We start from the raw sequence: 22,480 nt of genomic DNA, 5'->3' as shown, positions 1-22,480 counted from the left end.
GTTTCAGAGACGGGTAAATGTCGTGCCTGCTTGATTTGGGAGCCACATGTTGTTTTCCCCCCTCCTCCCCCGATGTGTCAATGTTGTGCTGATGGGAGACTGTTCTGTATGCCCAGTCAGGCTACTGCTATTAGGAGAGACACGCAAGTCTATTCCCAATCTCTGCTGTCATTCCATGGAGTCCATGTAAAAAAAAAAAAAAAAAAAGGTTAAAGCAGCAGTCACACTTTATACTTTGAGAAACTTTTCCTGAGAGGAGCTTTTAAAAGTAGCATTATTTTTTGTTATTAGCACATTTACCTCTCAAAATGAGTCAATGCATCTCTGTTCAGTGGTTTTTGGGCCAGATTTACGGAGCAAAAGGTGTCAGAGTTCTAGCAGAAATTGCATCTAAAAAGGCTTATTAGCTGTGTAGCAGGTTTATTATGCATTTGGATGTATAGCACATGCCCCAGTTTTGGCGCAACTTACGCATGTAAAATTAGCCAACCAAAAGGTAGCGGAAAGAGAAAAGTTACTAGAGACAAACATCGCACTGGTTCATATCCGACACCAGGGTACCCAGAGAAGACCCATAGCTCTAGAGCATGGGTCTCCAAACTGCGGCCCTCCAGCTGTTGCGAAACCACAACTCCCATCATGCCTGGACAGCTAAAGCTTTGGATTTGGCTGCCCAGGCATGATGGGAAATGTAGTTTTGCAACAGCTGGAGGGTGTCCAACATGCAGCCCTCCAGCTCCTGCAAGACCACCATTTCTATCTTGCCTGGGCAGCTAAAGGTTTCTCTGTATGTCTAGACATGATAGGAATTGTAGTTTTGCACTAGAGCCACAGCGGGTTAGACACCCAGACTGTAATGTAACACAATGCACCTTGTTTGTTAACTTCCTAGCATGCCCAGCTGTCATTGCAGGATGGGGAGGGTAGTGTTGCCTGAGAGCCGCAGGTTGGGGAGCACCCCTTTATATAATGGGTGAGTATGAGATAAGTCTAGCCTGGCTATGTAAGGGTGTTTGTCTGATAGGGTATGCGTGTCTGTGAATGGCTCGCCTGTTTAGTCCTTGGTGAGTAGCTACTACTCTGTAGCAGTTCTTATGGGAATACAGGTGTATTGTTTGTCTATACGCATTTTAAGCCCATCGTGGTTCTTGATCTGGAAAGCTTGTATAAAAATCCTGAAAAATAGCTTGATTGTGTACTCTGAGCGCTGCCCTTTACTGACCCAGCTTTAACATTGCACAGCTAAGAGCAGTCATTTGTTTTGACAGCAGAATTAATTGAGGCTAAAACATTAGAAATTCCACTTGTATCAAGCTGTTCATTAGGAATTGCTCTCTGGCTTTAGTGCTGTCAGAAAAATAAAATGTCCCATTCTGATTAAATAGCAGAATGATGGCCGGTCCACTGAATTTCCAGAGAGAGGTTGAATAAACTTTCTACTGCGGAAACGATTGCGAAGTGACACGCTGCAGGAGGGGGGTCACGATGTGCACTGATATCCAGCTGGGCTGTCAACTGGCACCATGCCAGGCACGCAAAGCCTTGCCACTCACTGTGGCATGGGAAGCGCATACAGGAGATGTGAAAAGAGCCTCTCAGGGCATAATCCTGCTAGAATGTTTCATTTTCCTGATTGTACCGAAAATACTGAGACAAGGCACCTTTCTTTCATGGTAGCTCTCAACCAATGTGTTTTGGACTATAGACTGAAAAACATGTAGAGAAAGTAGAAAGTCTGCAGTACCTGCTCTGCATTGTAGTTCTATCAGCAGGAGCTAGTTTGTGTATGTCAGAACCTTTTTCTTGAAAGACTTTAAAACCATGCGGCTGTATGTTACTTATGTGGGTCATGGGTCGTCCATTTAGATGACTTCTCCATTAGTTCTATGATGATGGTATAGAGCTCTCTTGATCTCTGGACATATTGTTGACATGTAGCTACAGGGGTAAGGGCTTTGATTTTAGTAAAAGAGATAAATGATGTATTATGTAAAAACTCCCTTTAATCTGCTATAAATCCACAATGAAAGAAAATGTATTATTGTGAATATTAAACCATGTTAGGGCTTGTTTCCGTATACCCAGTGATCTAGCTCAGTTCACTTCTGCATGCTAGTAAAAACCAATCCCATGATTGTAATAAATCCTGCCAGTAATACTGGACCAGTTCAGACGCCAGATAGGATAACCCCTATCACAGCATTATTCTGTCCAGCTACGAATAGTGTGAAATGGCCGGGTGAGGTTTGATTAGTTTTTGTAACAGGTATACATTTTTTTTCCCAACTAAAAAGCTTAGCCTGATGCACTCCATTCCCTAGCTGTCCGAACATACAGTATAAGGGTAGGGATTACACAAAGTATTCTGCGCAGAGAAGTTCCCGCGGACTCCATCGCTCACCCCCACACACATTTCCGCCTGTCTCATAAACTCTGTTCTGTGGTCAGGGGAATTTCGCCGTCACCCGAAAGAATTGACATGTCAATTCTTTCAGTGGATGGTGGAATCCGCCTGTGCATAGAATATAGTCTATAGCACAGGCGGAGATGCACATGTCCACGCGCGGGGGGGGGGGGGGGGGGGGGGGAAAAGACATGTACTGCCATGCTTTCTCCCTGGCGGTGTCAGTAGTGAGACCCTGCAATGAGTAACTTTGAACATAAGGTGTACAGTAGGCTGTCTGCACACATACTCCTCATTGCTGTCATGGTTTATGAGTTGCAAAAAGGGACTATTGGCTTATTAGGTTGAGGCTGGCAGCATTTCTGAGACAATATGTGTCATGAGTGGACAAGTAGCATAATGACAAATAAGACGTGAAAGTTTTGATGCACCACGTTCCATTGATGTGAGAGATGAACATAGGCTACAAAGGTGTGATAGGGTGGAGCAACTCACAGCAAGATAAACCAGGGGGCCCCCAGACACATCTAAAACAATTCAGCGCATCCTACTGTGTATGGGGCTCTGAAGCAGATGGATGGTCATCGCACCTCTGCTAATATTGTTGGATCAGCAAAAAAGGCTTCAGTTTTCAGAACTGGACCTCTGCTGATTGGCAAAGGGTTGTCTACTCCCATGAGTCACATTTTCTGCTGCTTTGGAGTATCAGGCAAGAAACATCAGAGAAAAAACACCCTGCAGCCATTGCTGGAAGAACAAGCTGGTGGTGGCAGAGATTATGGCCTGGGAAATGTATTCTTGGCGTTCTCTGGGCCACTCATCCATGTAAAAGGTGCTGTCTACTGGTTTGGTTATGAATCCATCCTTACAGATCACATACATCAGTACAATGCGACATGTAACATGGCTAGAAATGTCCAGCAATGGTTGGAGAAGCATGGCCAAAACTTCCCCTAATTTCCAGACTCAGGACCTTACTGAGTCACTCCCAGGCCATCCAGCTGCAGTCTGTGCTGAACTCTGAGGTTACTTTGGATATTAGCTGAGTGTCGTTATAATGTGCCTCAACTGTATAGGTTTCCACAGTGCACAGACCAAAAAAGCCTAAATCAGACGCTTTCAGGCTGCATATAGGAATCCCCAGAGTATATAGAAGCTCTGCATGGTGCTTTAGCTGTTGTCACTCAGTCATGTTCTACAATCTAATGTGCACTAGGGGGCGATGAAGAAGCATGTGTTGTGTCTGCATCTATGTGACTATGTAAAGACGAAGTTATGATTTAGAAAAAGTTTTCAAAATACGTGAAATATAAAACTGTGCTCAGAACTGAAATTGAAAAGGTTTGTTCTTTGAATACATATTGGTTGTAAAGAAATAGATTTATTAAAATATTGTTTGTGTTGTATGTAGGGCCCATTGAGTTTGAGGAATGCAACGCCGCTGTAGCTGTAGAAGGTGAGTGTCTAATGTTGTAGTGTACTATAAGTGTACTATTTCTCATATTGCTCTTGAAGCAATGTAAAATGACATTTACCTTTCAGGGGTGAAGCAGAAGAAAAGAAAGACTTTTGGTCTTCCATCTAAAATGAAGAAGAAGGATGACACGGAGCCAGGGTTAGTAGGACTATCTGTCTGTTATCCAGTTATGGTCACTGTCACTATTCACTGTATAATTCTCTGGTGTGGTTCAGGACTCCCTGGTAGAGATCACATTTATAACTATCACATGAATAATTTGTATCTCCTCCTATTTATAGGGAAAATGCTGACGCTGATTCAATTGTAAGTACTGACATTTTTTTTTATTATTAATAACTAATGCTTATATAAATCCACTGTACCCCATGACCCAAACAAATTAAAATGTTAAGCACTAGAGATTAGCCAACCTCGAGAACGCTCGAGTTAGTCCAAACCGGGCCGCTCTGCATTTGATTACTGGTGGCTGAAGAAGTTGGATGCAGCCCTAGGGAGTCCTAGGCTGTATGCATGTTTTCCAGGACTCCCTAGGGCTGCATCAAACTTCTTTAGCCACCGGTATCCAAATGCAGAGCGGTCCGGTTTTGTATGAACCCGAGCCTGCTTGAGTTTTGCTCATCTTTATCAAGCACTTGTTGCACATCTACTTTGTCCTTTAGAGAACATATTTGATGGTGCACTTTCTGTAGTTCTGTGAGATCTTCATTATAGCAGACTGCCAGACTGATGCCAGAAAGACGGGTTAACTTTGGGGTTCCAGATTATATTTGGCTTTTTCTGGTTAATTATTCATTCATTTCTTCATCTGATTGCCTTGTTTATGGTTAATCTGCTAGGGAAACTAGGGGAAACTATCCAGCAAACAGTTATGAAAGATAGGCGGCACTCACCAATACATTGCGTGGTCATTTTACTGCAGAAAGCAAACACTGATCAACATCATCTTCATCATCACCTCACATAATACATTCAGCTGCATGATAATGTAAAATCTATTTGGAAACAAATAGATTTATTTTTGTCAGAAAATAAGTGTTTTAAGAGACTTTCACCTTTCCCTGCATAGAGCTTTGTAACTAAGTAGAGAGATGCTGCAGCAGGACACTTTTTGTAGGCAAAAAGCCAGGGAAGCATAACTTCTCATTTACAAGGAGGCACAGGATAGTCCAGGCCTGCTGCTCCTGAGATTTAAAGGGGTACTCCAGTGATTAAAGTATCAGAAAGTAATACAGATCTGTAAATTACTGCTATTTAAAAGAAATCTCAGTACTTCCAGTAGTTTTCTTTTCAGTCTGACACAGTGCTCTCTGCTGCCACCTCTGTCCATGTCAGGAATTGTCCAGACCAGTAGCAAATCCCCATAGAAAACCTCTCCTGCTCTGGACAGTTCCTGACATGGACAGAGGTGGCAGCAGAGAGCACTGTGTCAAACTGGAAAGAATACACCAATTCCTGCAGGACATACAGCAGTAGAGCATACCTTTTAAATCACAGGAGCAGCAGGACTTGGACTATCCTGTGCTGTGTTAGGTTTATTGTTAGAGATGAGTGCAGCCTAAGCATGGACTTGACCATGCTCGAGTTGCACTAATCTCTATTATACATTTATTATAACATTCAGCATTTCAGTATGTAGCCTAGTCACCCTGATGTCAGCATTGCACTGTATTCCTACAATACTTCATTAAGTTCTCCTACATTATCACTTGGGTGAAATTCCTTTCGTCTGAGATTGTGCAGGGGAGGGACGTGTGCAGTGACCTTGATATGGGAAGACTGCTTGGTTACGGTATTCAGATGGTGTCCCAAAGTTTAGCTGTGTGCGTTTTACTGCCAATGAGATGTTAATGGAGAGAAAAAAAATAAGTTATGGTGCTTTGTAACTAGGCTGTGGTGTTCATATCTATGATATAACCTGTTTTTTACAGAGCATAGCTCACAGTTGCTGGTATATAATTTGACGTTTTAGTGACGTTTTGTTGTTGGGATTAGAATCTGGATGTTGTTTTGCTTAGTGATTGATTTTCTTATACAATCAGACAGGGCTGTTGAGTCGGTAAACCGCAGCTCCGACTTCTGAATTTTATCTGGGCCGACTCCTGATTCCGACTTCTGCTCCTTCATAAATGGCCAGTCATATACCAGGGGAGTTGTTATCACACTGGCTCAGCAGCTTCTCCCTAATGTCCTGCATGATCCTGGGGCGACTTCTGAGTGAATAGGATATAAAGCAGCGTCTCCTGTGTGTGCAGTGGATACAGTCAGTCTCCAGCCTCCATATCCTGAACTACTCACAACTAGACTAGATAGAGCAGGAGGTCTTTTATGCTTACATCTTCTATGTTTCTAACTAAATATTCACCGTACACAAAGATACACTGCTAACAGTGCCAGATACCTGTGACATAGAGGTCTGCCATAGTGATATAGATGGGTCACACATAGTGATATAGAGGGGTCACTGTGGGCATGCCCTGCTGCAGCCATAGCATACACACACAGCCTCCTGCAGCCATAGCATATATATATATATATATATATATATATATATTTATACACACATACACACACAGCCTGCTGCAGCCATAGCATATACATACACTCACTGGCCACTTTATTAGGTACACCATGCTAGTAACGGGTTGGACCCCCTTTTGCCTTCAGAACTGCCTCAATTATCGTGGCATAGATACAACAAGGTGCTGGAAGCATTCCTCAGAGATTTTGGTCCATATTGACATGATGGCATCACACAGTTGCTGCAGATTTGTCGGCTGCACATCCATGATGCGAATCTCCCGTTCCACCACATCCCAAAGATGCTCTATTGGATTGAGATCTGGTGACTGTGGAGGCCATTTGAGTACAGTGAACTCATTGTCATGTTCAAGAAACCAGTCTGAGATGATTCTAGCTTTATGACATGGCGCATTATCCTGCTGAAAGTAGCCATCAGATGTTGGGTACATTGTGGTCATAAAGGGATGCACATGGTCAGCAACAATACTCAGGTAGGCTGTGGCATTGCAACGATGCTCAATTGGTACCAAGGGGCCCAAAGAGTGCCAAGAAAATATTCCCCACACCATGACACCACCACCACCAGCCTGAACCGTTGATACAAGGCAGGATGGATCCATGCTTTCATCTTGTTGACGCCAAATTCTGACCCTACCATCCGAATGTCGCTGCAGAAATCGAGACTCATCAGACCAGGCAGCGTTTTTCCAATCTTCTACTGTCCAATTTCGATGAGCTTTTGCAAATTGTAGCCTCAGTTTCCTGTTCTTAGCTGAAAGGAGTGGCACCCGGTGTGGTCTTCTGCTGCTGTAGCCCATCTGCCTCAAAGTTTGACGTACTGTGCGTTCAGAGATGCTCTTCTGCCTACCTTGGTTGTAACGGTTGGCTATTTGAGTCACTGTTGCCTTTCTATCAGCTCGAACCAGTCTGCCCATTCTCCTCTGACCTCTGGCATCAACAAGGCATTTCCGCCCACAGAACTGCCGCTCACTGGATGTTTTTTCTTTTTCGGACCATTCTCTGTAAACCCTAGAGATGGTTGTGCGTGAAAATCCCAGTAGATCAGCAGTTTCTGAAATACTCAGACCAGCCCTTCTGGCACCAACAACCATGGCACGTTCAAAGGCCCTCAAATCACCTTTCTTCCCCATACTGATGCTCGGTTTGAACTGCAGGAGATTGTCTTGACCATGTCTACATGCCTAAATGCACTGAGTTGCCGCCATGTGATTGGCTGATTAGAAATTAAGTGGTAACGTGCAGTTGGACAGGTGTACCTAATAAAGTGGCCGGTGATTGTATATACCCACACACAGCCTGCTGCAGCCATAGCAAACACACACACAGCCTGTTGCAGCCATAGCACACGCACAGCCTACTGCAGCCATAGCATACACACAAACACAGCCTGCTGCAGCCATAGCATACGCACACACACACAGCTGCAGCCATAGAACACTGAGAAAAACACACAATCTTCTCCCAGAGAGAAAACACCACATTGAGGATAGAGGTTACTGCTACACTACTTATGTCGTCTTCTCCTCCTCTTTATTACACAGGATATCTTCATATTACGCTACTGCTCGTATATAGTCATCCAGGAAGAGAACAGCACAGATCTCCCCCCACACAATGGACTCTTCCAGCTCAGAAGCAAACAGCCAAATAGACCGACAACTTTTCCCCGACCACCCTTATCTAATAGGGCCAGTGTCCTATTAGAATATTGCTCATAAAATATATATTGATTAACTAAAATTCATATGAAAACTCAATTCTAAATTTTTTAAAGGTTTTCTTTTTTAAAGCCGGAGTCGGCACATTTTTTCCGACTCCAGCTAAAACTAGCTTCGACTCCGACTCCACAGCCCTGCAATCAGACCTCTATTCTTCTAGTTCAACCCATTTCTTATTACTAGGCGTTCAGGAAGATTTATTAGTAATTTAACAGCTTACGTTTTTGAGGCTCGTTCAAACACTGTTCAGATTTAGGCTGGGTTCACACTACGTATATTTCAGTCAGTATTGTGGTCCTTATATTGCAACCAAAACCAGGAGTGGATTGAAAACACAGAAAGGATCTGTTCACACAATGGTGAAATTGAGTGGATGGTCGCCATTTAATGGCAAATATTTGCTGTTATTTTAAAACAACGGCTGTTATATGGCGGACATCCACTCAATTTCACCATTGTGTGAACAGATCCTTTCTGTGTTTTCAATCCACTCCTGGTTTTGGTTGCTATACTGACTGAAATATACGTAGTGTGAACCCAGCCTTATGGTGGTTTATACATAGTGCCAATATTAAAATATTAAAAATTCCAGTGGTAGGTCTTATACTCTGGTTCTTGAGCACTTTTCCTCTTGTCTTGTAAAGTTTCAAGCCAGGAGTGCGTGATTTACTTTGTAGTATTCACAACCTGTAGCAGCACATGTAGCCTTTATACCAAGAATTTGTAGAAGCAAGTTATGTATGCAAGGAAACTCTTTTGCAGTCATCCATTAATCGGGGAAACGTCCACCTCGGGTGTGCAGTTTCGGCGGGTTGTTGATTTTACTATAACATTCACAAATGTATGTGGTTAGGTTAATTTCATAAGATTATGTGCCCTCTTCTAAAGATGCCTATATTCCTTCAGTTGCTGGACAGCTGTTCTTCCACCTTTAAGCCCCCCTTTCATATAGCATGCACACCCATGTTATCTGAATGTTCACAGGTTTTCCATAGTGTGTGGAGTGAGCCACAGCCAGACATGCTTTGAATTCTGTAGGCGGATAAGTAAATAGATGGATAGTTTTATGCTTTTTACTTATATGCCCTTGTTGTCCCAATGTATCATCAGTAAGGGGTCTTGGCTGCAGTGACTGGGGGAGATGGATGTATCATTTGTGATCCAACCTTTCGAGTGTGTTACCAAATGCATTAGGTGAAGAGTGAAATTCCTAGCAGCGTTCTCTGCCTCGCAATAGTCACATTACTAATGAAGTGCGGGTTCGCGATAGCTGCAAGGTTAAATCGGTGAAGCAGCTCCTAATTTGGTTTGACTTACAATGTTTACTTTCTGACTTGCTTGTTTTGGTACTTGGGGTTAATAATTTATAAGGCACATTGAACTGGAAACGTATCGGTCTTCCGTGCAGGAATTGAAAGTATTGGGTGTTTTGCAAAGCTGTGTGTTACTTACATTCTCCTTCCCACATCATTGCGTGTTGTTGTATAATGCAACGGCTCCTTAGCTGCTGTGTGAAAAAATACATTCTCATTTTGTACCAGCAAGTGATGGAGGAACATTGATTTCTAGTTTACCGATGTGTTTTTACCATTTCCATGCACGGAGAGATACTGCTACACTAGACATTTAAGATTAGTACTGAAGATGACCTTGTTTAAAGTGACATAAAGTTTATATAGAAGTCCCAAAAGACCATTATTCACTATTAAAAAAAAAAAATACTCCCCCCCCCCCCCCCCCCCCCCCCCCCTTATCTTCAGCCGTCCTGCGAATCTGTGCTATTGGGGTATGTGTGCTCGGCATTGTCACATGACCCACATCCCTGTTTTCTGCCTGTAACACTTAAAACCTCTAGAATGCACTCTATATGCATTATTAGTACATAGTCTACTCATAAGACAGTCCAGGAGTGGTGGTCTTGGCTTTTCTGTATTTTCCTGTGCCATTGAACAGGCCTGGTCTTTTCATGTCGACAGCAGTATATATTGGCTGCTCTTTCATGAAAAAGGCTTGATACATGGAAACTAGGAAAGATGATCCAGCAAGGAGGAAAGAAACCAAGCATGAGCATCCAATAACACTCAGTAGGTGGGATGTTCACATTGAATGCATACAGCACTCAGAACACCAAAGAATCCTGAATTCAGCTCAGGCAGCTGTAAAATTAGGGGAAAAAATAAATCTTATACTATCTTTGCCTGCTCTACCACGGCTGCCTTTCTCTGAGCCCAGACCTGCCGCATAACATTCCCTAGTGTTTGGCTGAGCAGGCAGTACTACATGTAACACAGTTGGTGGCTGAGATGGGACACTGCAGTGGCTGCTGATTGGCTGAGTGACAGCAGGAAGTTAAGCACATTGGTTCCAGGTTTCTTGAGAAGGGTAGCTTTGGAAGAGTAGAGAAGGTGAGTATTTCTTTTACATCAGCTTGAGCATAGTTGTATAGAAAATAAAATATTCCGTCTTAATATTTAATTTTTTATATAAAATTTTGTATATTTATTTTATAAATGCCATTATAGAAAATAGTTGTATTTTCCTTATCTGTAAATGAATTTAATACTTGCATAATAGCAGTCAATGCATATGATTGTGATTGTGATTGTATATCAGTGGAAAGTGTGGTAATATGCCAGAGCCTGACACTTTTTCGGCTTATGTGCAATACTCCTTTATACACGTAGGGTTGTGGAAATATCCAGAAAAATTTAGTTTTGCTAACTTTTAATGCTTTTTTGTAGCTTTACTTTTTTTCTATGCCAACGCAACAACCATTTCCCACTCGACAAACACATACTTTTCTATTTTGTTGTAAATTTCATGTAACTCTTCAAATAGATGTCATCTAAACCTAGGAAGTGTCTCTTCAGAGGTTGTTCATCTTATGTGACTGCTGTGCCCACCAAGCACTTCAGGAATCATCCTTTTTTTTATTCTATTTGAATGACGTCAGTATTTTTGGTTGTTAAGTCTTGTGTTCACTTTACAGAATGTCCCTGCAGTTGATGAGGAAGGGTACAGTATAAAGCCTGAAGAAAACCTAAATTATATCCTTTTTCAATATCTACTATGCATAATCAGTTACATACAGACTCTGTACGAATCTTCATGGAAACGTGGATCGTGCATCTCTTGGTTAGAATGAGCTTATGCTGAAGCAGCTGTGTAAAAGACCCCCAGCTTGGAGCCCACCTCAGCCAGAACAGGGAGCTGCCACGATGTAAGGGTGCCATTCTTACAGTATCTGACCAGAAAAGGAGTCAGTCATTCCACTTAAGCAACAGGAACAATGTCTGGACCAAACAAACCTCATTATAAATCTTTGGGGTCCATTAGGTGCCAGTGGTGCCTGTTGTACGACAGATACAGCAGATACCATTATGAATGAAAGTAACTAGTCAGGTGTGAGCAGAGCCTTAGGCTAGGTTCACACTGCGTTTTCAGCATCCGTTTAACGGATCCGTTTTTTTTTTTAACGGTCAAAAAAGTAGTGTCAACAGTACTTTATTGTGCGTAAAAAAAAAAAACGCATGCGTTTTGATCCGGTTTTTTTTTATAATGGAAGTCAATGGAAAAACGGATCAAAAACGGATGCACACAAATGCATCCATTTCTTTGCAAAAAACGGATCTGTTAAACGGATGCTGAAAACGCAGTGTGAACCTAGCCTTACTGCTTACCGTTGTGCAGATGACTTTCAGCATGTTAAATTCTGTTTTCCATTTATCGCTGCTCTTTTTTGTGGAAACTCAATGCAAATAGCTCCAATAATAGTAAGATTGTAGCATCATGGGAGTAAAGGAACCGGAACTGTAAAACTCCTTGAAATAGTTAATTCTTTAACAACTTCACACATACCAAAGAAAATCACTTTTACTCGTCAAGTGATTGTGACTCAGACGATGATGGACCTAAGAAATTTCATGTGGAGATCAAACCCGTACAGCCAAACAATGGACCTCATCACAATGTGGCCTCCCTGGATGAGCTGAAAATGTCCATTGGAAATATCTCCCTCTCTCCAGCACCTTCTGTGAGTAATTCTGTCTTGCCATTTTGTATATTTGCTTCAACATAGTAGCACTAGAAGTAAATCATAGGGTACAATTGCACAGAGAGATTTATCTGACCGATTTTTAAAGCCAAAACCAGGAACAGACTATAAACAGGGATCAGGTCATAAGGGAAAGACTGAGATTTCTTCCCTTTTATATTCATTTCTGGCGTTGGCTTCAAAAATCTGTCAGATCATCTCTGTGTAAACGCACCATTACTCCTTGGTTATTGATACAGAAATAAAGGGTTTAAAATGGTGTTAAAGGGCGGTTATTGTTGCAAAATGGTATATATTACTAATATCACCTTAACATAACAATTGAGTATTACCCTTAAATGGCTTTACTACTAGGCTTAGGTTCACATGCATTTTTTTTTTTAAATTCTGCTCATCAAATAAAAAAAAATGCATGTCTGATTCCCAGCTGTCCCAGTGGTCTCTGCTCTTTTTAGTAATGGCACAGCTGCTACTAAAATATTGAGCTGTTCTTGGTTAACAATGAAGATGGCACGGCCCCTTCGGTCAGGTTATTATATTTAAAGCCTTTTACATACTAATATATTTTCTTTTTTTCCCTTTATTTATTTATTTATTTATTTCTCTTTTTATATTACTAACAGCGGCAAAGTCCGGTGAGTATGCATTAAAAATTTTTACTCCACAAAAAAAAGTTTGTGTTTTGTTGTATTTTCTTTGTAAAAAAATTCTTATATAGTAAGTTGCAAATATGTATTTGATGTTGTTTGGCAGTATAGTATATGTGTTATATAGGGTTTCATTAGCTAATATGACCTTGTATTTTAGACTGAATTTCCCCATGGTGGCACTATTAAAGGATTATCTTATCTCTTATGGTCTTTTGAATCATCAGAATAATCTATCTAGAACACTCAGAGCCGGTTATAACAAGTGAATAGCCAATGTTTTATATACACTCTCTGTTCTGGGCAGTATGGTAAGAAAGAGTACGAAGTACATCATAGAACAGTCCAGACAGAGAGGCTCTGCAAAGAGAGGAGGCACTGAACTGGGGGCGAGAGCTGGGGAACTAATGTAACAGCTTAAAGGGGTATTCCGGCTGGGGAGAACATAACAAACATGTTATTCTTACCTCTCCATGCTTCCCCCAGTATTATCCTACCTCCTCTTCAGGTGCCCCACTGAACGAACTCCACTTCCGAGACAGGCTTATGTCAGCAGTGACAAAAAAAAAAAAAAAAAAAGGCTGTTCCTTTTGTTTTGGTTATCCCTCATGGTTGTTACATAATTATTATTATTTTTTTTTTTTTATTGTAGGCACAAATGACAAGGAACATGTCAAGTAAGTTGAATTTAAGTAGTCACACGGTTTTTTTTTTTTTGGTTTTTTTTTAAACAGTTTAGATTTATCAACTGTCTTTTTTTTTTTTTTTCTTTTTCCCCATTGCTTAGGTGAAGAGATGACAAAGGTGAAAATGCCTGGAACTATAGAGTAAGTTATTAGAAAAAAGAACAAATATATGCGTGATCATTTTTAACTACAGAAACTTTTAAATGTACCTTCAAGTGATAGAACATACAAAATAGATCTGTTGCCTGTCATGGCATTAGAATCAGACAATGCTATAAAGGAAACAAGCACAGGCTCCCTATGTACTATGATGTACAATTCACTCTGCAGTTTCATAGTTAGACTGCAGTTCATATTTGTTTTTCCTTAATACAGTGAGTCCAAGAAGTATTTGATCCCTTGCTGATTTTCTTTGTTTGCCCACTAATAAAGACATGATCATTCTATACTTTTAATGGTAGATGTATTCTTACATGGAGAGACAGAATATTAAAAAGAAAATCCAGAAAATAAATCTTAGGAATATATATTAATTGATTTGTATTTCATGGAGTGAAATAAGTATTTGATCCCTTAGTATTCATTAGCAGTTCTGGCTTTTACAGACCAGTTAGACACTCCCAATCAACTTGTTACCTGACCTGAAGCCACCTGTTCTCACTAATCACTTGTGTGAAAAACAACTGTCCACAGAATCAGACAGTTCACACAGATTTCAAGTCTCCAACATGGGTAAAACCAAAGAGCTGTCACAGGACCTCAGAGTCAGAATTGTTGACCTTCACAAAGCTGGAATGGGCTACAAAAAGATTAGTAAGGTGTTGGATGTGAAAGTAACAACTATTGGTGCAATTATCAGAAAGTTTAAAGAGTATAACATGACAATCAACAGACCTCGGCCCGGTGCTCCAAAGAAGATTTCGCCTGGTGGGGTGGCAATGATGCTGAGAACAGTCAGAAATCGTCCTGCAACCACTCGGCAGGAGTTAGCAAATGACCTGAAGGCAGCTGGGACCACAGTTTGCAAGGAAACAATTGGCAACACTTTGCGCAACAATGGATTCCCATCCTGCAGTGCCCGAAAGGTGCCCCTGCTGAAGAGAGCACATGTGGAGGCGCGCCTCAAGTATGCCAATCATCATTTGAAAGATGAACCAAGTTATTGGGAGAAGGTTTTGTGGTCAGATGAGACCAAAATTGAACTTTTTGGCCTCAACTCCACCCGCCATGTGTGGAGGAAGAAAAATGCTGCCTATGACCCCAAGAACACTGTGCCCACCGTCAAGCATGGAGGTGAAAGCATAATGTTTTGGGGGTGTTTCTCTGCCAAGGGTACAGGGCTACTTCACCGCATCACTGGGAAGATGGATGGAGCCATGTACCGCACAATCCTGAGGGACAACCTCCTCCCCTCTGCCAGGGCTCTGAAAATGGGCCGTGGTTGGGTCTTCCAACATAATAACGACCCTAAACATACAGCAAAGGCAACAAAGGATTGGCTCAAGAAAAATCACATTAAGGTCATGGAGTGGCCCAGCCAGTCGCCAGACCTCAATCCGATCGAAAATCTATGGAGGGAGCTGAGGGTCAGAGTTGCCAAGCGACAGCCCACCAACCTTCATGATTTAGAGAGAATCTGCAAAGAAGAGTGGGCCAAGATTCCCCCTGGTGTGTGTGCTAAACTTGTGGTTAACTACAACAAACGTCTCACCGCTGTGCTTGCAAACAAAGGCTTTGCCAGTAAGTATTGAGTGTGTTTGGCAAGAGGGATCAAATACTTATTTTCCTCATTGAAATACAAATTAATTAAAATATTTTCTTTAAAATTATATTCTGGATTTTTTTCTTGATATTCTGTCTCTCCATGTTAGAATACATCTACCATTAAAAGTATAGAATGATCATGTCTTTATTAGTGGGCAAACAAAGAAAATCAGCAAGGGATCAAATACTTCTTGGACTCACTGTATATTCTTATGAAATTAGCTTTTCTGCTTATCAGTACAAACCACAGGTGTATTATAACAACCTGTAACCTGTCACCTTCTCAGACATTGGGCTGTCCTAAATGGCTTCTGCTGTGGATTGATAGGGCAAAGGCACATCACTGACTTTCTCTCTCCCAACATGAATATCTGTTCATCATTCAGTTATAGCCTTGGGTTTAACACTTTTACATTTCCATTTATAGCAGAGTCAGCAGTGATCTCCTAGCCTGGGATCCATTGTTTGGCAACTCAGTGGAGTCATCCTCTTTATCATCCTCCAGTTCTACAGGTAATCCTTAGTATAGTATGTTTTATCAGTCATGGTCACCACCGTGTAGGGATTTTATTTTTACTGCAAGGTTTTATTCATTTTGGCTCTCCACACCTTTTAGAGTGTGCATATTGTATTTTGTTGGCGAATTTATTGGGAATTTATGAATTTATGTGAGAATGTGGTTTTAATTGAAGGTAAATGTGAATAGTTCACAGTTTTTCATCCAGGTTGTGAAGCTAGTTCACACTGTGTTAAGCAGTGTCCAGCAGGCTCTGTTTAGCACCAGTATCAAGATTTGCCCCAGTGCATGCCTTAGATGGATCCATAGACTCCCATATACCCAACGCAGGCCAAAAGTGTGTTATTTCTACCATGGGGGCCCAAGGTTGCCCATGTTTACCACTTCACTGCTTTTTAATCCTCACTGAGCAGATTAAGGATTACAAGGAGCAATCCTTGAAGGGGGTTATCCAGGCTTAGAAAAACATACAAGAACCGCTCTGTCCACCTCTCCTGTTTGGTTGTGTATGGTATTGCAACTTGGCTCCATTCACATGAGTGGGACTGAGCTGCAATTCCACAAACAGAGGACAAAAGTGGCGCCCTTTCTGGATGAAAGCAACTATGTTTTTCTAACTCTGGATAACCCTATTGAGCTTAAGAGGCTATGTTTTGTAGCCATCAGAGGAAGTCAAAGTTCAGCTCTTGACTTTTTATCTGTAGCTTAGGATTTACCTAAGAAGTACTTTTCTGTTTATTACTAAAGGAATTATAGGATACTCGTCTTAATTCTGCTACTTAACTAGACAAGATATGTCAGCTTTTTGTTTTCCATGTGTGAGAAGAACCAACTTTCACTGTTTGTATCCCCCCATTTTTCTTTAGCTGTGATACAGGACCCTTTTGGGAGTTCCTTTTTTTCTCCCACAGCTTTGCCTTCCAATAGTATGTCTGAGTTTACATTTGACTTCCCTGTATCCGATCCCGGAGATCCAACCCAATCTGATTTTGGTGCCAACCTTATTCATAATTTTGGCACAATGAAATCTCAGGTAGACAACACACAGCCTCACTTTCTGCATCATCAAAGGCCACGGGCATCCTTGCACGAAAGCAGCAAGTACAATACCACAGGTCGAAAGAAGCTTCAAAGGTTTCATAGCGCCTTTGAGAAAGTTGACAACATGCGTTATTTTTTGTCCGAGAGGACTTTAAGGAACTATATGTTGGAAGAAAATATAGGCTTGTCAAATGCCAACTATTGCCTTGATGATGTATTCATTGAAGAGAACTCAAATGCTTCTGAAAAGTCCTCAAAGTCGGCAGCTTACAACTGTAGCCCAGCTACGGTTCAAATAAATGATGGTATGACACGCATGCGGTGTGTTGCTTTATTGTGCCTTGTAGTGCTAATAATAAAGCACTCATATTTGTCCGTGCAATAAGAAATATTAATGTTTTTATTGTGTTTTTATTTTTATTTAACCTTTTTGCTGCATCCTTTTCTTTCATAAACAGGAAATTTCATTTTCATATTGTGGTCTTCAAACAGCCCGATATGTGGATCATATCTGTATTTTAGTTTCCATTGTCAGTGTGTTTTTTTTTTTTCTTTGCATACAATTTGTGTATTTTGTGTGTAGTAGATTCATTTGACATGGTGGTTGTGTGTTTTATGTAAATCTTTTTTTTCCATGCCTGTTTTGAAGGTGGTTTCTGCGCCCTGGAATTGCATGTGTTTTATGTGCATGGTATGAGAAAAGTGACTTGTATTATATCTTGATGATGTTGTGCCATAGATACTAACTTTTTACATCTACAGTGCAGTAACTACAGGTCTGACCGGCTATAGACACAGCAGGCAGTCAGCACTACCAATAAATTTTATTTAACAACTGAATTGATTAAAATTTTTTATATACCCGCACAACTTTGCATAAATCAATAGTATAAGTAAATGAGGGTCACATACACTTTCAATAAGTGACAGACAAAACATTGTTGGGCACCCATCCTTCCATACACAGCAACGTACAGCACAGCCAAAAGGGATGCCCAGATGCCCAGTGCCCTGTGTCCCTCTGCCATCATCCTCTCCAGCAGCCACAGCCTGCACAGCTCTGGGAGTCGGGTTGTGACATCACCATGTTATCCAGGAAGTGAAGCCTTGATGCAGTAGTAAGGGCAGGGAAAAAACACTTTATAAGCATTTCCCCTAATAAGTGTATATTGGTGATTTGTATAACTTTTGGAGGGCAATACAAAATTTAAATAAATTTTTTTGCTGGAGTTCTCCTTTAAGCCGCAGCCAGACTGCTCTGACTGTGCCTTCTCTCTCTATAGAAAACAAAGGGATTGGGCAGTGATTTTTCATCACCCCCGACCCCCATCTCCACCGACATCATCTGTAGGGTGAGCCCCATATACCACTGCAAGCAGATAAGATGTGTTGTAGTAATATTTTTCCAGAATAAGATTTTTCACCACTTATTAGGCTCTCTATCCTTACACCTTCCAAACTTATTCACTCTAAAAAAAAAAAACAAAAGCAAAAAACAAACATATATCTGTCTCAAAACAGATAATCTCACTGAAGTATCAAGTTTGAGCTGCTTTTATAAGTCTATGGGTAAGGTGGGGGAGTGGTTAATGGCTCTGAGATTCAACAATACACTTTTTATATCTCACCCCAGTGCTATAGTCACAGCTTACACTGCTCAGTAATGCTCTATAATATACTTAAAGAGGATGTACCATCAGGTACATCCTCTTTAATCTGACCCAGTGATAGAACAGCGCCGTCACGGGGAAGCCGGTGCTGCGGTCCATTTTTTGAACCGCGGCCCAGTTCCTGTGTACGGTGCCCTTCTATCCACGGGTCCTGGGCCGGAGCTGAAGCTCAGGAGACGGTCTGGCCCGTCCCCAGTGGGAGGAATCCCCACCCCTCTATGACGTGGCTCTATTGGTTCTAATGAAGCCGCGTCATAGAGGGGAGGGAATTCCCTCCCACTGGGGACGGGCCAGCCCGCCTCCTGTGCTTCAGCTCCGGCCTGGGACTGCGGCAACGGACCACGGCATCGGCTTCCCCGTGACTGCGCCCTTCTATCCCTGCGTCAGATTAAAGAGGATGTACCTGAGGGTACATCCTCTTTAATGCTACTATGTTTATAAAGATATGGGTAGAAGGATCCCCCCTTCTGTGTGTTCGGTGTATAGGGAGGCATCACAGCAGCCAGTCTCTATCCACCAGCTTAGGGACAACTGAAAATTACAGATGAAGCCTGCAGATTGGGAGAATGTAATGTCCTGAAATAGTGCTGCTCAGCAAGTACACACACCTCAGTATTTTTAGTAAAGTAGTGATGAGATCACAAGGCTTATGTCTTTAATCAGAACCAGCGCAGAAATAGAAGTGGTGCTACTCCAGTTAGTTCTTGGCCTTTGTGCACTATCCTTGAAAGGTGAAATAAGTCTCCTGTATATTACGTGTTTCTACCTTGTAAAGCATAGTAAGTAAAAAATGACTTTTTATTTTTGCAGTGTCACCACCTGCACGTCCCACCACACCACTTTCCGTTGGCACGATAATCCCGCCACCAAGACCTCCTTCAAGACCAAAGCTTTCCGCTAGCAAGCTTAGCGGTATTAATGAAGTAGTAAGTATATCTGTTTTTAAAGATCAGCATTGTAGAACCAATATCAATTGCAGTAGATAGTAGTTTTTATGACTGATTTTTGTTTTGTTAGTATAATGCTCTATTATGTGTATCTTGATGGTTTAATACTTTCTCATGTTGTGTTTCTTAAAAGCCGAGGCCCTTCAGCCCTCCAGTTACAGCTAACAGTAGTCCGCCTTCTTCTGCTTCTTTACCCCGTGCTGAAAGTTCATCCTCTATATCCTCTTCCACTTCAATAAGTGCAGCCAATACTCCTACCTTTGGTAAGTATCGTGTACACCTTTCACATGCCAGTGTTACCTATTAGTGTGGTCATTGAAGAAAATGTTTTACCTTGGAGCAAAACTGTATGCTAGTCATTACGTGTAACATTGTGCAGTCTGCAGGAAAAAACAATATTGTTATATTCCTAGACGCGTGGGCCTGGTAATGTACTGCGGAAATCAGACTGAATAACTTGCTGCGGATTCTGTCGCTCATCCCCACGTGCTCCTCCTTCATTCTCCACCTGTCCCATAGACGCCATTCTGTGGTCCGGCAGATTCCGCCGTCTGCTCAAAGAATTGACATAGAATGAAGCCTATGGGACAGGCGGAGAGTGAAGCAGGAGCGACGGAATACAGGGCAGGTTATCCGTGTGGTTTCTGTAGTCTGCATATACCCTTATAGTTAAGAAAGTGTTTCATGTATAGTAGTGACATTAAGTCCCTTTTATACTCTAGGTATATCTCGTGGCCCCAGCCCTGTTACCTTAGGAAGTCAAGACACACTACCTGTTGCTGTTGCACTTTCCGAATCAGTTAACGCATACTTCAAAGGTGCTGACCCAGCAAAGTAAGTGTCCATGGACTTGACTGATAAAAGCAGAAATATCAGAGAAAGTGTAAAATTCTTAACCTGTTCTGTGAGGCTACATAGTTATTGATAACACTGAGACCGTTTGTTAGAACAGTTTTTATGCACAAAGGTGTCTACTTCCTGTAACTGTTATGTATGTTTATATGGACTGCATCAATAGGTCTAAGTTTACCTCCAGCAATCCACTTAATGGAGTTTTGACACCATGGAAAAGTATCCCCTGTCCACAGGATATGAGCAGTGTACACACTTGAGTGCCGCTCCACTCTAGATAAGCTATGTACTCAAGGGCACTGCTGCTACATTAAAGGAATATTTAGCTCAAACATAACTTTTCATATGTTGCTGCCCAATATTGAGACTAACAATTTATTCCATACTTGTTATCTATTCAGTCTCCTTCCCTGAGTTCTGAGCTGCTGCTTTCTGCTGAAGACACAAAAAACTGTGTGTGAGGTTTTCGCTCAGCCTTCCCCTCCCTTCCGAGACTGCTAATATAGACAAGTCCCTATCTGCAACTTTTTAGCAACTTTGTAATGCCGGGAGGGATAATCACAGCACAGTGAGTTCATCAGCAACTTGACCTCAGCTTAACTCTCCCAGCATTACAAAGTTGCAGATACAGATGGTCAGGGATTTGTTTACATCAGCCATCCTGGAAGGGAGGGGGAGGAGCTCACAGTTTTTTGTGTCTTTAGAAGAAAGCAGCATCTGGGGGAAGGAGACTGGATAGATAAAGTATGGAATGAATTATTAGTCTCACCATGGGCAGCATCATATGAAAGGGGGTCCCAGCAGTCAGACCAACCCCATACAGACACTTATCCACTATTGTGTGGATAGGGATAGGTGTACACAGTGGCAAAACTTCTTTAAAAGGGCTTTTTAGGATTAGAAAAACACAGGCACTTTCTTGCCAAAAGAGCATCACCCCTGTCCTCCAGTTGTGTGTAATTATAGTTCAGCTCCATGTACTTTAGTGGAACTGAGCTGTAAAACCCACACCCAAATTGAAGACAAGAGTGGTGCTGTATCTGGGAGAAAGCAGCCATGTTTTTCTAAGCCTTGATAACCCCTTCAATGTAACCAAATGTATGAGTTATTTGAACACACTGATTTGCAAGTTACCAAAGCCCTGTGATTCCAGCAGCCTCTGCACTGATTGAAGGCGGCCACTGTTACATGAGAGGGGTCTGGCAACAGGAGTGTACTGTTCGTAAAGGGGAAGAGTTGCATGTGTCATTTTAGCTAGCAGACCTGTATAAAAGTGACTGTGTAACATTGTTTTAGTACTTTATAATGTACAAATCCTAGTTACAGATTACTGATCTTCTACAGCTAAACCTAGGACTTTTTGAACTAATTGTCATTGCCACATTGAGATTTTACAGCCGTTCACTAGCACTTACAGGTCTGCTCATTTATCTGTGTGACGTAAAATGACTTTGACCTTCTTGCTATCTCTGTGATTTCACATGACTGGATATGGCATTCTCTTTGGCTATAAGCAAACGCTAAGGAGGACAGGAGTTATCACCAGGCATGATCGCTCGTGTTTTTAACATTAAATAGTAATTTGAAATATATGATTGACCAAACCCTCTTTTATCTTGAGAAACAGTGTAGCAGTGTTTGTTCTGGTCAGTAATTTCCTTAGGACAACTACTGTTACTGTGATCCATCAATGACGGGCTGACAGTACATATGTAGAAAAGGTCTCATTTTCCTTATTCATTAGTACTTATGCTTTCAATTGCACAATTGTGTAATTATTAACCCTGTGGCATCCTCCCAAGTGTAAAGCTAACATAATACTTTCATTACCTGTCCCCCATGGTTCCCTGGGCATTCTTTTTTTCTGTATTTCCCTATTGCCCTGTGTAATGGAGCCAACAGTTGTTGAATGAACAACAACAAAAAACAAAATTTACCATCAGCTGAACATCTATTATATGACGGCTTATTAATGCTAGGGCCGCACAAATAATCCAGCGATGGTTCTTGCAGCCCTGGCCTCACGATTATTGTGCCATGCAATAGGCTGTATAGGGGATCGGTGCTCGTTTACTGTGTAGCTTGATCTGTCTAATGCATCTTTTAACCGCCTGCCAAAGCTGTTCTGGTTCTGTACGTGCTCATTGTACAGTGTCATG

General features: G+C 41.6%; 1 protein-coding gene across 1 annotated transcript in view; it reads left to right on the top strand.

Annotated features, from left to right (window-relative positions):
• Window positions 1-22,480, top strand: part of FCHO2 (FCH and mu domain containing endocytic adaptor 2) — an 81,604-nt gene that overhangs the window by 46,592 nt on the left and 12,532 nt on the right. Inside the window, exons 9-20 of the mRNA XM_069962819.1 lie at window positions 3,816-3,860; window positions 3,947-4,019; window positions 4,163-4,187; window positions 11,133-11,190; window positions 11,998-12,176; window positions 12,821-12,832; window positions 13,497-13,521; window positions 13,632-13,671; window positions 15,722-15,807; window positions 19,333-19,448; window positions 19,603-19,732; window positions 20,192-20,303. Of these exons, the coding sequence (XP_069818920.1) occupies window positions 3,816-3,860; window positions 3,947-4,019; window positions 4,163-4,187; window positions 11,133-11,190; window positions 11,998-12,176; window positions 12,821-12,832; window positions 13,497-13,521; window positions 13,632-13,671; window positions 15,722-15,807; window positions 19,333-19,448; window positions 19,603-19,732; window positions 20,192-20,303 (901 nt within the window). The remainder of the gene's footprint in view (window positions 1-3,815; window positions 3,861-3,946; window positions 4,020-4,162; window positions 4,188-11,132; window positions 11,191-11,997; window positions 12,177-12,820; window positions 12,833-13,496; window positions 13,522-13,631; window positions 13,672-15,721; window positions 15,808-19,332; window positions 19,449-19,602; window positions 19,733-20,191; window positions 20,304-22,480) is intronic.

This window comes from Dendropsophus ebraccatus, chromosome 3 (assembly GCF_027789765.1).
Source record: "Dendropsophus ebraccatus isolate aDenEbr1 chromosome 3, aDenEbr1.pat, whole genome shotgun sequence".
Classification (NCBI taxonomy): Eukaryota; Metazoa; Chordata; class Amphibia; order Anura; family Hylidae; genus Dendropsophus; species Dendropsophus ebraccatus.
This window is presented reverse-complemented; position numbering and strand designations above follow the sequence as displayed.